Here is a 14,333-nt window from a genome sequence, read left to right on the forward strand (position 1 = left end):
CATCGAGTTGAGGAGATAGTCACTATACATTTTTTGTGTAGATCTCATGTTGTCTCAACTTTAAAGAATTTATTCCAAAATAGAGATTGCATTTTGTATGTAAAATGCATAATTTAAAGGGAAATAATAGTAATTTGCAAGAGTAAATGTAAAGAAATGACATGGTAATGCTAAAGAGTGTTGAACAAACACATATATACATTAACATGGAATGTAAGGGGTCTAAATGTCCTAAGGTTGGGCGGCCAACTGGCTAGCCCAGCCCGATGGCACTCCCACTCGAGGTCGCTGGTTCGATTCCCAGCCGGGACGAACTTTCTCGTGGGCAAAAAAAATCCCCCTCGATGTGCTCACCGCAAAGCTTGGCCCTCTCGGGCATGGGCCAGGGTTCAGGGGGTTTTTGTGCGGCCGGATGAAGCCGTGTTGCTTGCTGGAATATAAATGGTAGAAAGCCTGAGGGCTTATATACAAATTTCTGAATTAAAAAGCATAATGAAAAAAAAAGAAAATGGCAGTGCGGCGGGCCGAAACAACTTCAGTTTCAGCCCGTCGCCACTTCCGGCCCGGGAGCCGGGGGAAGGGCGCGCGCGGGTGGGCGAGCTGGCCTGGTCCGAGTTGGGCCGCTCCTTAGCCCACCTCAGCCCAAGGCGTGGGAGGGCGAGCTGCGGTTTTTTTATTTTTATATTTTTTATTTCCGTTTTTTACAAAAATATATTTTTTATTCGGAAAATTACAGAAATATACCCCGGCCGCCCCGCTGCCGGGCGGCCGGGACCTGGCCGCCCCGCTGCCGGGCGGCCGGCTCTCCTGGGGCCTGGGGCCGGTCGCCCGGCAGCGGGGCGGCCGGCCCCCCTGGCCGCCCGGCAGCTGGGCGGGCGGCTCTCCCACCCTTATATAAGGGTTGGCTGGTCCCCCCACCCCTCATTTGCATCACTACAATTCCAGAAACCAAGAAAAAAGAGAGAGGGAGGGAGAGAGGCGAAGCCCTGCCAGATTTTCGAGCCGGCGACTGCAGGTAACCAAAATTCTTCTATGCTTTACAAATAGCATGATTGTGTGTCCAGATATGTCGAGTAATTATTTTTGTTGTAATTATTTTTGTTGAAACAGTAGATTAGCAATCAATTTAATATCATGATTCTGTGTCCAGATATGTCGAGCAAGCTTCGTTTTCAAGTTCATTATGGTGACGGATATATTTCTCATGATGCGTATGGAGTAGATCTATCAACTTTTGAACGAAGAGAGTGCAGAATAGATAAACCCTTAGAGAGGAGTTTTGGTTCCATACGCAAATGGCTTCACGAGATATTCAATGTGAATCCAAAGACTCATTTCCTAACCGTTCAGACTGTGACAAATTGGGGAACTGAAGGGGATTTCTGGGAGTTGATGCTTATAGCAAACACCGAAGAATGGCGGACTTACATGCAAGCAGCTCTTGACCGCGGGTGGCCTCTTGCAATGCTAATTCAGATTCACCAGAAGGCAGCCCATTTCGGTGAAGGATCAACAAGTACATCATCTCATATGAACCAAGCAGTGGAACAAGAAAATGAAGATCAAAACATGCATGTCACAGAACCTGAGCCGCAAGGTATAGCTGATCAGGTAGGAGAAAAAGAAGATCAGAACGTGCATGTCATTCAACCTGAGCCGCAAGGTTTAGCTGATGAGGGTGAGCGGATACCTGAAATTGTGGAAGCTGTACAGAATGAAGACTAAGAGGCTCGAATGATGGAAGAATGTGGGGACTCATCAGACGATGAGGACTACCCGTTGCTAGGTGAATGGAGAGGCAAGGGTTTTGGAAATCCAGTGATACAGGATATTAGGAGTAATGAGTATGAATACAGAGAGAATGAGGTTGTGCAGGGGGCAAAGTATCCTAGCATTGAAGCTGTGAAAGATGCTGTGAAGCTTTGGGCTATATCGTTGAGGAAGGAATTCAGAGTTGTGAAGTCTAGCAGCAAAGAATATGAGGTAAAGTGTGTCAATGGCGATTGTACATGGCGAGTACATGCCTACAAGGGCAAGTACAAGATGCACTGGGAGTGTTCAATTGTTACACCACATACATGTAGATTAACTGTTGTTGCTCAAACTCACCGTAACATCACATCCACTTTCGTTGCCAAGAAGATGTATGGGGTGATTCTGGACAAAATTAATTATGAGCCAAAATTGATAATTAGGGACATCGACGACCGTTTTCAATACAAAATCAGCTATGCAAAGGCTTGGCGGGCAAAACAAAAGGTGTTTGAGATGAGATTTGGCACATATGAGGCATCATATGATAACTTGCCTCACATGCTGTCAGCATTTGTGTAGAGAAATCCTGGAAGCGTGGCTGATACCTACATTGTACCGAGTTTAGATGGGGGACCTGAGTTTATGCTTCGTGCTTTCTTCTGTCTTGGTGCATGTGTGAGGGCATTTATGTATTGTCTTCCTGTTCTATGTATTGACGGCACATTCTTGACAGGAAGATATAAGGGGACAATACTGACAGCGATTGGAGTTGATTGCAACAAGCAGGTGGTTCCCATCGCCTTTGCTTTTGTTGAGAATGAGAACACAGAGAGCTGGTACTGGTTCCTTGAACGTGTGAAGATTCACGTTGTTGCAGGAAGGCCTGATGTTTGCCTCATCAGTGATAGAGATGCTGGTCTTCTAGCAGCAATAAGGCAACTACATGAAGGAAGTCGAGGACAGCCTCCTCTATGGCCAGATGTTGTGAGTAGGTGGTGCATAAGGCATATGGGTGCAAACTTTTATGAGCGCTTCAAGAATAAGGAACTTATGAATTTGTTCAAGAGATTGTGCACTCAGAATCAGCAGCGGAAGTTTGATGCATTGTGGCAGGTGCTAGATAACATGTGCGCCGAGCTGCTAAAGGAACAGGCCCCAACCTCCAGCCGGAGACGTTCCGGCGGCGGACATTTCACATAGTGGATTAAGGATGCACCTAATGAGAAGTGGTCAATTCTATACGACACTAGTGGTCGTCGATATGGGATCGAGACAACCAACCACGCAGAGTGTTACAATATGGTAATGCGTCATGTTTGTGGATTTCCTCTTGTTGGCATAGTTGAATTCATCATATACGGATGCACAAGGTACTTCAGAGAGCGGTACCAGGCAGTTGTTGTCTTACTTAATGATCCAGGTGTGATTTTTTGTAATAGGGTCACTAGCTACATGAAAGAAAATATTGAAAAGGCTCAATATCACATAGTGGTCTCCATGGGCACAAAGGATCAAAGGTTTGAGGTTTCATGAAAGGACAGGACAGGGCAGGGTGTCCGCAGACAAAGAGTCGTTCAGGATTGCTTGATAACGCCGGAAGGCAAGGTTTTTTGCAGATGCAAGAAGCCACAGCTTCTTCACTTACCATGCTCCCATGTCATTGCGGCATGTTCAGAATCTGGGTTGGATCCTGGGGTTTTTGTTTCACAATATTACAAAAAAGAAACCGCTGTGCACACTTGGGGCCATGAGATATATGGCATAGGTAGTCTGGGCTCATTCACTACACCAAATATCTCTCCAATGTACATTCTCAATCCAGATGCTAGGAGAGGGGTAGGTCGACGGCAGACACTTCATATCCATAACGGAATGGATGAGTCTGAGGCAGGAAAGAAGAAAAAAAGATGCAACCTGTGTGGAGCAGATGGTCACACTTACAAGAAGTGCCCTAAAATGCAAGAAGATAATGCTGGTGCTGAGGTTGGACCATCTGAAAATCCCACCGATGGATTGCCTCCGGATTTTGGAGCCCGTCGCGTCTAGATTTCGCTATGTGTGCATATGTATTTGAACCAGATGTATGGATATGTATTCCGACCTGTATGTGATAATTACATTTCATTATGTATGGATATGTATTTGCACCAGATTGTAGCATGTAATATTACGAAGGTATTTGTGTAGTAACATTTCTTGGTTGTAGTTCTAAATGTGTAGCATGTAATATGTATTCCGGCCTGTATGTGATAATTTCTGATGTTTCTATCAATATTTTCAAAGCTTTATTTGAATTGTTCTGTGTTTTGCTTGATGGTCTGTTACTGGTTGACCAGATGGGATTGCAGAAAAGAAAATCAAGATAAGAGCATCCGTAAAGGAGAAAGGCATCATCATCTGAAGGAAAGTTCCTTCGGTAGCAAAAGGAAAAGTTTATGTAATTAATATTCCTTAGAGTTGTTCTGTACTTTTCAACCCTCCTTTAAGAATTATGAACAGAAAAATCAAAGACTCCGCTTGTACAAGATGATAAGTGTGCAAGTATTTAATAGAGTTTCCACTGTACGCTCCCTGATTATATATATGATGGCTGGAAGAACAATCCAAGAACATAGAAGAGAGTGGTAACTCAAAATTCATATCTCACTGGAAAAACTGGAAAGTGTACTGAAAATAGAAGGGTAGTTACTTGAACAATGAAAACCATGGCATGTGCAACACGATAACCTCGTGTTGTGAGTAAACCTAACATGCCTTAGGAAATGTAAAATACCGGGATTATATGGTGGTGCTTTACTGAGTGCACCGGGGATATTTTCCCTTCCTAATAGCTTCAGACCCTGCTTCCTTAGCACGGCGGGCCCTCTCTCGCTTTCTCTCCCTATCAGCTTCACGTTCCTCTGCCTTCTGACGTTCCACTTCTGCAATCCTCTTCTGAATCTCTTCCTGGTTTTTCTTGCGCTTCTCCTCCATCTGTTCTTCATGCAGCATTCGTTGCCACCTTTGTGCAGCCCACCTTGCTTGACGCTCCACGTGGTTCTTATCCTGCTGAGATTGCTCGGTGTCTAACCACTGCACGAAATCACATAGAGGCGGTGGAGTCTTTCCCTAAATCATGTTAGAAGTCATTACTAGATCTCAAAGTGACAAACTCTGATAGTGTTTTGTAGTACATTTGCTCGGTTCTTGCCGTAATGCTTGGGCGGGTCGTACTCGTAATTCTGGCACATGAAGAATCTCTTGCCAAAGTCGTCCCCCAAAACCCTTGATTTCATTAATTTGCACAAGGATCCGCAAAAACACATAGGCACCTGGACTCCTTGGGGGACTGTTTCCGTCACCTTATTCCATGGAATGTAGGTGGATCCTGAGGATGCCATGGTGTTGAGCCCTGACAATTACAAGTAAGCAATCAGATTGCTAATATACTATATCAACGCTAATCATTATCAGTAACTAAACCTAAATGTACCACTAATCACTCCTAATACTAATTAAACTAATTGCTAAACTTTTTTCTAACATTTTCTAAAAAAATTTCTAACATTTTCTATAATTTTCTACAATTTTCTAACATTTTCTACAATTTTCTAATATTATCTTGCATTTTTTTTTAATTTTCTAATACTTCTCTAACAATTTTCTAGTATTTTCTAATACTAAATCTAACACTAAATGTACTATATCAACGCTAATCACTATAAGTAACTGCACCTAAATGTACCACTAATCACTCCTAACAATAATTGAACTGATTGCTAATCTACTATTTCAAAAAAATAATTACAACATAATCTATTTATAAAATGTAGAAAATTTTAGTTACCTAAAGTCGCCGGCTTCAAAATCTAACAGGGCTTCGCCGCTTTGCCTCTCCCTCACCCCTCCTCTCCCTCCCTCCCTCTCTTTTCTTTTTTCTGGATTTTTAGTAAGCCAAATGGGGTAGAGGGGGCAGCCAACACCTTATATAGGGGAGGGGGGCCGGCCGCCCAGCTGCCGGGCGGTCAGGGGGGGCCGGCCGCCTCGCTGCCGGGCGACCGGCCCCAGGGACCTATCTGCAATTTTTTTTCTTTTTTTTACAGAAAAGCCCCTGCCGCCCGGCAGCGGAGCGGCCGGGGTATATTTCTGTAATTTTCCGAATCGAAAATATATTTTTGTAAAAAACGGAAATAAAAAATATAAAAATAAAAAAACCGCAGGCCGAGCTTGGGCTGGAGCCCAGCTCCGCCCGATCCACTAGCGCCGGGCCTATAAAGGCCCGATCGGCCGGCGGTTAGGGTTGCAAGAACCCTAACCCCAGTCAGCCGCCGCCGCATTGGCTCGCCGTCGCCCGGGATGCTCCTCCGCCGCCGCTGCACCCGGATCCGGCCATGGCGTGGCCGGATCTCCCCCCTCCCGCCCCCTTCCTGCCCGGGACCGGCCGCGCCTAGGCCTCCCCCTCGCCGGAGCAAGGTGGGTTGCGCAGGGAGCGCCCGTTCGGGACGTGACCCGTGGGGTTCACGCTCGACCGGCGCAAGCCCAGGCGGCGGTTGGCCGCCGCCGTAGCGTTGCGGCGAGCCGGAACCAAGGCTGGGAGTGGGGGGGCATTGCCGGCTCGGCGATGCGGAGGTCGTCGACGACCGCCGGCGCTGGAGGTGGAGGTGGAGGGGCGAGGTCCGGGTCGTCGTTGACCACCTCCGCTGCTGCGCTTGAGCTCGCCCCGTCGTTGTAGAACGGGAGGGCTCCACGGCGTGCGGACATGGTGAGCGGAAGCTCGAAGCCCGGCGGCTCTAGAGGCGTCGGCGTGTATGGTGGCGTCTCCGGCGAGTACACCGGCGAGGGAGACCGGCGCGGCGAGGCGTGGCCGAAGACGTGCGGCGCCGCCGCTGTGGCCTCGCCCTCGTCGCGGACGAAGCTCGTCCACCCATGGTGTACTCGTCCACCTATGGTGGGGCAGTAGGAGGTCACCTCCCGTGGTGTCGGCGGCCCCCGCGCTCGACTCGCACCCTGGTCGTCCATCCATGGGACGGACAGTGGCGTGGAGAGCGCACCAAGATGCAGCCCTCTGCGGTGCAGGAGTCCGGCGGCACAGGGGGACCTCGGCGAGCCGCGAGGTCGTTGGTGCGGTGAGCATCATCAGCAGGAGCTCCACCACGTCGACCATGATGGCGAGAGCGTCGCACGGGAGCAAACAGGGCCTCCAGGAGCTGCTGACGGAGAAGACGACGGAGTTGAAGCATTTTGGGTGAGCGCTTCGGCATCTTACCCTTGCTGTAGTCGTCGATCTCCTCCTTCTCAGATGGCTAGAGCTCGCGCTGATAACGTGTTGTAAATAAACTTGTGAATGTAATGAACACAATGAACACAAGTATGTAGAGTGAATCAGCAGGCTTCTTTTATTGATCTTTGGGGTATTTATAGTTTACAAACTGAGTTTGAAAACTCTCTCGATTCCCGCTCAAACTCTCCACTCATGGAGGTGAGATCGTGCGCAACAGCCACAGGCCCCGTTCGCACGAACGTGCATGAGCCTTTGACCAGAGCTCCATAGCGCGGGAACAGGTTAGCTTCTTCTGTTTGAACGTACGGGTGAGATCACCCTTTCCATTCTTAACAAAAACTACGGAGTACGTGCTGATTGACGGGTAGGTCGGGTACAGATAGCCAGGGTTGGAGTCGATGCGTAGATTCTTCGAGCCAGGTAGCGCCAAAAAAGAAAGAAAACCTGTAGCCACTGCCGAAACATCGCCGCGCTATCGAGGTACCCCTGGTGATCTGGATCGTAGGCTGGCCGGTGATCGAGGGCCGAAACCGAGGTGCGACCGCGGGTGTCTCGCAGCTACCACTCCGTGGCCTCGGCCGCCGAGGCGCCGACCCAACCAAGGGGAAGAGGGGGCACCCGGGCAACTCCTTACCCCTTTCCCGAGCGCCGAGCGCGCGCCCTGCAGGGTTGGGTTCTTTCCTTTCGCACCGCGCGGTCGGCAAGTCATGTGGGACGTCTGCTGCCCGCGTGGCGGACGGCCGGAACCCGATCATCCTACAGAGAGGGCCAAGACTGCGCCCACCAGCACGATCATCCTACAGAGAGGGCCAAGACTTTGGTAGCTCTACCGACGGCCGGTCTCGCCGGCATTTTGAGATATTACAGTTGCAGGAGCGTAGCCGATCAGCAATGCTCGTGCAGCTGCTTGCTATGTTTACTCGGTCTTCTCATTCTTTCTTTTCTTCTTCAGGTGGATGATGACATGTGGGGGTGGGGGGTGGGGGGGTGATCAGTTCAGACGCCGTGATATGCCAAGCTGCATAGAACCTTATACACATGAAAAGGCTTCAGGCAATTATCAAAATCTGAGCCTACATCTACCGGCAGATCAATCAATCCACCACAATTAGCAGGAACTCAAGGAATATTTTGGTCAAATTCTTCCCATAACTTTGGCACTCTAACGTTGGAACCTGTTCCTCCAATTAGCAGGTACATGGAGGTTTCATCCCATAACTCTAATCATTCGGATCTGATAATGAACAGGAAGCACGTCCAATCAGACAAGTGGAATTCTAAACATGAGGAAAGCTCTCTTCCATAGTATCAATAAAAAGCCGGCAACTTTTTTTAAAAAAAAAACTTATCAACTGTTTTAGCTCTGATTCATACCAGGACAACAATGTCGGTTAATTGCTTGATTACATTGTGAACAATCAACAATCAAATGGCAGCCGGTACAGATAAGTCATTGCCTCAACAAAAATCATTAATTAGCCTACACCTCTTCAAAATTTCTTTCAAAGTAACTCTACCAGACTTAATCCGAGATCTATATCTCGAAACCCAATGGCCGGAACAAAACTTTAACAGACAACAACAAGAAAGAGAAGACTCATCATACAACAAAAGTTGCGGGCGAAGGTATATTTTAGAGCTCAGACATTACTGTCAAGGGCTCCCTTCAGTGTATGCAGCCCTTCCATTGAGATGCTTCTTCGTACCCGGAATCTCGGGATCTCAATTTGAGGGGGTGGGTCCACTGAGAAGCACACGACAACTACAGTTAGGTTATCACAACAGTCCCGCCTGAGCGCTTCCTGGACAAGCTCTCGTGAGCACCGTTGCGGATCGTTGTGCGCCATCAGCTCTTTCCTTACCATGGACACAGCAAACTGGCTGCTCATCACATCCCAAAGGCCATCACAGCCTATTATCAAGAACTCATCTTCCTCGGTAAGTCTAACCTCCCGAAATTCAGGTTCTGGTGTAAGAGGGCATAGAGAGCCCTTGGAGCCCTTCATGTGCCAATCACCTATCGCCCTTGCTACAGCCAGCTGACCATTGAGGTAGCCATCGAAGACAGTACCACCAAGGTTTTCAATCCTGAGCCTCTCGACCGTGCAGCTGGGTTTATGGTCTCTAGAGAGTTCAACAGCTCGGCCTCGCTTTCCTAATACCGCTCGACAGTCACCGGCATTTGCAACAAGCAATGTCCTGCAATTTGAATGAGGTTGGTGACGATGCCATGGTACATAATTAATACAAAAAGACAGTGAACAGTACACAGGCTGTAATGTCGAAACTATCAACCAATAAAGGACATAAGGCCCCAAGAACAGCTTGGTACAGCAAATAACCTTTATGTACAGATGTGATATGGAGGTTGAGGCAATAAATGTAGAGGAACTGTCAGAACGAAAGGAAGCGTATCTACCGATTTATAAATCTGTGAACATGGGTTTAATTATCAGTTGCTCTTGTAAAGGTAAGTTGTCATCAACTAAGTAACCTGATCCAACAAAAGAATTGCAGAGAGCCATTAATTTCAAATGTTTTACTCATCTTTGTTGCCGTATGCTATTAAATAGCAAATATAAGCATCATAGCTGTATAGCAACGTAATAATATTGAATAATAACTTAATGAAGTGACAATAAATTGCTAAATCATACATTTTGAAGTATTAACATCAGAACTAACCTGCCAAATATAAAGACTGTCAATGCTGTGGTCCCAGAATTACGGTCAAGAGAATGGGAATCTGCAATTGCATGGTCAACCTTCACAAATGCACTTCTGATTGCCTTCTCCATGCTGTTGGGGAAGTGGCAATCCTCGGTTATGAACTTCAGTATATTCTTCCGGACAAAACAGGCAGCATCTGTACCACCATGGCCATCAAACACCTAAATGTTCCACAAACAAAACAATAAACGTATGTAATGTGAGACTCGGTTAAAAGTTTCAAGGGACATGGCAAAGGAGCAACAGACACTTATTTCTCACTTCCGAAGATTCCCAATTGTAGCATGTTGTACCAATAGAAAGAAAAGCATTTATGCTTTTCATGAGGATCTTTTTTTTATTTTTTTGATCCATGTGGAACCGATTCCTCTTCGGTTCAATCATTTCTACCATCATGATTCATGAACACACTACCGGACTAATCATGCATCTCCAAGCAGAATAAACTAGGAAGCCTAGAAGCTATGATAGCAATATTATTGCCACTCACACCAGAACAAATAATAGATCCATCATAATGAGCGTACGTCGCTAAATATTTAACAGAGCTGTTAGTCAATAGTCATTGCTTAGCAAGATTTTATGGCAAATGCAATCCCTACTCACCCCATAGAAGGCACCAGGGGCATGGATGCCCGGGCCACGCAGTCCGAGGTGCTCGACGAGATTGTCGACATAGACATGTTCGTCCTCCATGTACGATTTGGGCCCGATGTCCGCGCAGCTCCCTGACCGGAAGACGGGCAAGAAGCCCGGACGCATGTCTGTGGGCGAGATCAAGCTCAGCGTCCCCGAATCCAGCTCCTGCAAGAGAACAAAACGTGCAAGCGTCCTCTAATCCGTTCTGTTCCGGGACACATGGCTAGTGGGGGTGGATGGTAGCAAGCTTTTGCTTACGAATTCGGCGGAGGTCGCGGCGATGCGTGCGCTGCTGGCGCAGTGGCGGATGGACGTGAGGTGGTGCCGCGGCGGCTTGCCGCCGACTGGCGTGGTGCCCCCGCTCCTGCTGCTACCCGGCGGGGTCTCCAGCTCCACTCCCCCGCTCATGGCTCCAGCCCTCCTCCGTTACTCTGTTGGCGACGAGAGAGGCAGCACAGGAAAACGAAAGCATTTCAGAAACGAAAGAGAGGCGCGAGTATCGCGTCGGCTACCGCCCGTCCCTGTACGAGAAGAACGGTTAGCAATCTAATTTTTGAGAGGAAAAATCCGGTCGTCGCAATCCGCTGCGGCCTCGAGCATTGCTGAGAGGGAAATCGAGGGAGCATGGAATAATACCAAGAACAGCGACGAAATGAAAGAAAGAAAGAAAATAAAGAAAATCCCTCCGGTGCAACGAATTGGAGCCAATAGAAGGGGGCCAAAAACGGCGCCATTTCCGCCGTTCCCAGCCCTCTCCGGCCGCGGCAGCCCCGGCCGAGAAAAGGATCCAGCTTTTCTCCAGGAACCAAACCGAAACCCAGCCGAGTGAGCGGAAGGTGCGAGCGCGCGAGCAAGATTGGATCTGGGAGGAGCGCTCACCGCCGCGAGGGGGAACGGAACAGTCGCGCGCCGTCGCCGCGAGGGGACGCCGGGTTGGTGCCGCGGCCTTGCGAGGAGGAGGCGGGTGGGGTGGGGTCGCCGGAGGTGCCGGTGGGTGGAGGCGGGGAGCAGGGGCAGGAGGCGCGAGGGCGGGGGAGGTGGGTGGGAGGGGAGGAGCTCGTGGATTGCAGAGTCCGGTGGGGGACGGGCCGGGCGAGGAGGAGCCAGGCCAAGGAAGGGGTTGCTGCTTGCTGGTCTCGGTGCCGTGCGTGCCGGATCGTGTGATCGTGATCCCATCTTCTGCTTATAGCAGCAGCAGCCCTGCCGTGGTGCCTGCGCGGCTTCACCACGGGACGGGACCCACGGATCGGACCGGGCTGAGGAGGCCCGCGGCGGCGCTCGCGGCGCGGCTCTGGCTGTCCGTGTTCTTTTTTTTTCCTTAAAAAAAACGTGGGCTCTCCGTGTCCATGTCGGGTTCGCCCGCTCGTCCCCTTCTTCCCCTTTTCAGCTCCTTCCTTCGTGGTAGTACTCCGTATCTTGGGTGCTTCTCTTCGGCGCTGTTTGGTTCTAAATTTTTTTCAGAAGTCCCTATCATATTAAAAGAAATCTTACTATTTTATATTATTAAATAAAATCTGTTTATAAATATTTTTTGACAACTGAGTGTTTTTTCGCGAGACGAATCTAATGAGCCTAATTAATTCATAATTACTACAGTGATACTACAGTAACCATTCGCTAATCATAGATTAAGATACATCATTAGATTCGTCTCGTAGTTTAGCCCCAAAGTTCTGCAGTTAGTTTTATAATTAATTTTTATTTAATACTTCTAAATACTAAAAAGTCTCTGTTCCAAAACACTCTCTTCCTCGGCTGCCAGTGCCCACCCTTGGATACGGATTATGATCATGTCGGTACGTGGATCATGTACGGTGCTTCTCTTGGTGCGCCTTTTTTTTTTGCATTTTTCCGCTGGCTTGATTGTACAGCACGATTTCCTATCAGAACCGTACGAGCAGAACAAAATGGTGTCAGGCCGCAGTGGCATTCTGCAAAGTCCCTTTTTTTTCACCCCCGTGGATTCATCCTGAAGTATATCCCGAAGAGTGGAAGCCGCGCAGGCAAAGCTTATCGGCGTGAGCTGGTCTGAGCCGCTTTCCGGCAGCACGAGCACGGTGGTGTTGTCCCACTTCCGCTCGACGCTTTGTCCGCCCAGGTCCAGCCATCCACACTCCTCCCGGCTCGACAAGTTTCTGCGCCCCGACGTGCGCCGCCGATGTGTAAAACTCCGGCGAGGGAGAAAAGCCGCTTTGCGTCCAGCGAACTGCGAGAGAGAGAGAGAGCAAAAGGGCACTCGTACCCTTTGTACCCAGCCACGGGACGTCGGGACAAACGGGACAAGAAAAAAGAAAAGGCGCCGCCGGGTCCTTGGCTCTTCTGAAGCCCGGATTGGTCCCTGACACGGCACGCCGGGCGTGGAAAGCGGCGACGGTCTCGTGACCGGCGGCGCACGGGGCCGGACGGCGGCGCGGACGGGGATTCGTGCGGCGTGCTACTGGTACGGCGCCTGGCCGGGTCAGCAATGTGCTGGCCATGCCTATCAGGTCGACGGGTCGCTATCCCCCCTTGTCGGCATCGTATTCTGCTGCTTCGATTTCACGGATCCTTTTTGCTTCGCCTTTGACGGCATGGGATTCAGCCATTCAGGGATTGGGAATTTGGGATGCAATGCAAGGACGGAGCTAGCGGCCGGCAGCTGAGGGCAGCGAGTGCGGTGAATCTAGCACCAAGGAAGGAGCCGGAAAACCGCGGCTTGCGTTGCGTCCGACTGGTTTCGGGCTTTTCAGCTCTCGGGTGCTGGCTGTGTTTGGCGGCGTGGAAATGGTAGGCCGACATGGTTTGATAGTGGGGCGCGTCAAGATTGCTACGAGGATTAGGTAGCGTTTACTAGGTGTCAAATCAGTGACCGAACAAAGGTAATTTTTTTTAATTCATTTGAAAAAAAAGAAACTTGTTTTAACGATTGTTCTTCTGAATTGAGGTAAAATTTCAAAACAATGACAGAAAGGTTCGGGTCAGAGTCATAGAGATGTTGGAGTGTTGACTAAGGAATAACTGCTTAGCAGCCGAATTGTAAGAGCCAAACTCTACAATAAATAGTCTTTTATTTGTCTATAAGAATTTTTTTATTTCATGTTCCATCTTCTCTTTCTTAGTTCTCCTCACGTTCATTTATACCCAGCTTGCTGCTTGCATGAGAGTCCAGCACTCTCTCTCTCTTCTCTTATGTGCTCCACATCAGCATTTGCTTGGTTATAAATCAATTATTGTGCCTGGTCTAATATAAAAAAAACTTGATCTGCGGGTAAGACCGCCCTTACGGCATTGTGTTAAAGAAGAAGACCTAACTCACACATGCCAAGAAAACCCCCGAACCCCGCGCCCACCCGTGCACAAGACCCTCAGTGGTTTCCGTTGCCTGAGTCGGTCCTACAACTGTGCTTTGGATGTGGGGCGAGCGAGAGAGTTTTTTTTTCACGCGCACATAAGTGCACACATCGTCCAGCCGAAAGTCTGCCCCGATGGGGTTCTAACCCAGGCTGGTAGGGGTGCGAGTGCATAGTCTAGACCAGCCGGACTAGGTGCCACTCGTTGCCTGCTCTAATGTTGTTTGGTTCCATGCGACTAAACTCTAGCACAAGGTTAAAAATTAACCCCTTATTAGTTCTATGAGAGGGCGGAGAGAGTCTGTTGATCATTCAGGACCACTTTTTAACCCCATTTAGCCTATTTGAAGGGGCTAAACTGTTAGCCCTCCGGTTTAGTTCCCCAAGAGTATTAAAATTTAGCCCCATGACCAAACTAGCCCTAAAGCAGCTATAGTATATAATCATGTACTTCCTCGAAGTGATCTTAAAAAAAACACTTAATCCTACATCTCATGCACATATTACCCATATTTCCATCTGTCCCTAGTTAGATGCAGTCAAATGGGCATGTCACATCTTATTTATGAAATTATGACACTACAAATTATAGGTGAGAGGCAACAGAGCAAAGGCCATGG

At 48.7% G+C, this 14,333-nt stretch overlaps 1 protein-coding gene across 1 annotated transcript; it reads right to left on the reverse strand.

Annotated features, from left to right (window-relative positions):
* Nucleotides 1-8,352: 8,352 nt before the first annotated feature.
* LOC120651827 (probable protein phosphatase 2C 47) lies at nucleotides 8,353-11,537 on the reverse strand. The gene is made up of 5 exons (XM_039929465.1): nucleotides 11,264-11,537; nucleotides 10,643-10,815; nucleotides 10,352-10,549; nucleotides 9,701-9,906; nucleotides 8,353-9,214 (listed from the first exon to the last, which is right to left on the reverse strand). Exons 2-5 carry the CDS (start codon nucleotides 10,790-10,792, stop codon nucleotides 8,656-8,658), a joined length of 1,113 nt encoding a protein of 370 aa, XP_039785399.1. The 5' UTR covers nucleotides 10,793-10,815; nucleotides 11,264-11,537; the 3' UTR covers nucleotides 8,353-8,655.
* Nucleotides 11,538-14,333: the final 2,796 nt, after the last annotated feature.

This window comes from Panicum virgatum, chromosome 9K (assembly GCF_016808335.1).
Source record: "Panicum virgatum strain AP13 chromosome 9K, P.virgatum_v5, whole genome shotgun sequence".
In the NCBI taxonomy this organism is placed as follows: domain Eukaryota; kingdom Viridiplantae; phylum Streptophyta; class Magnoliopsida; order Poales; family Poaceae; genus Panicum; species Panicum virgatum.

Coding starts and splice junctions, on each gene's coding strand:
- LOC120651827 (XM_039929465.1), bottom strand. CDS start 10,792: ATGAGCGGGGGAGTGGAGCTGGAGACCCCGCCGGGTAGCAGCAGGAGC. Junction 9,907..10,351: donor CCCCTGGTGCCTTCTATGGG/GTGAGTAGGGAT, acceptor TGGAACATTTAG/GTGTTTGATGGCCATGGTGG. Junction 9,215..9,700: donor ACAGTCTTTATATTTGGCAG/GTTAGTTCTGAT, acceptor TTCAAATTGCAG/GACATTGCTTGTTGCAAATG.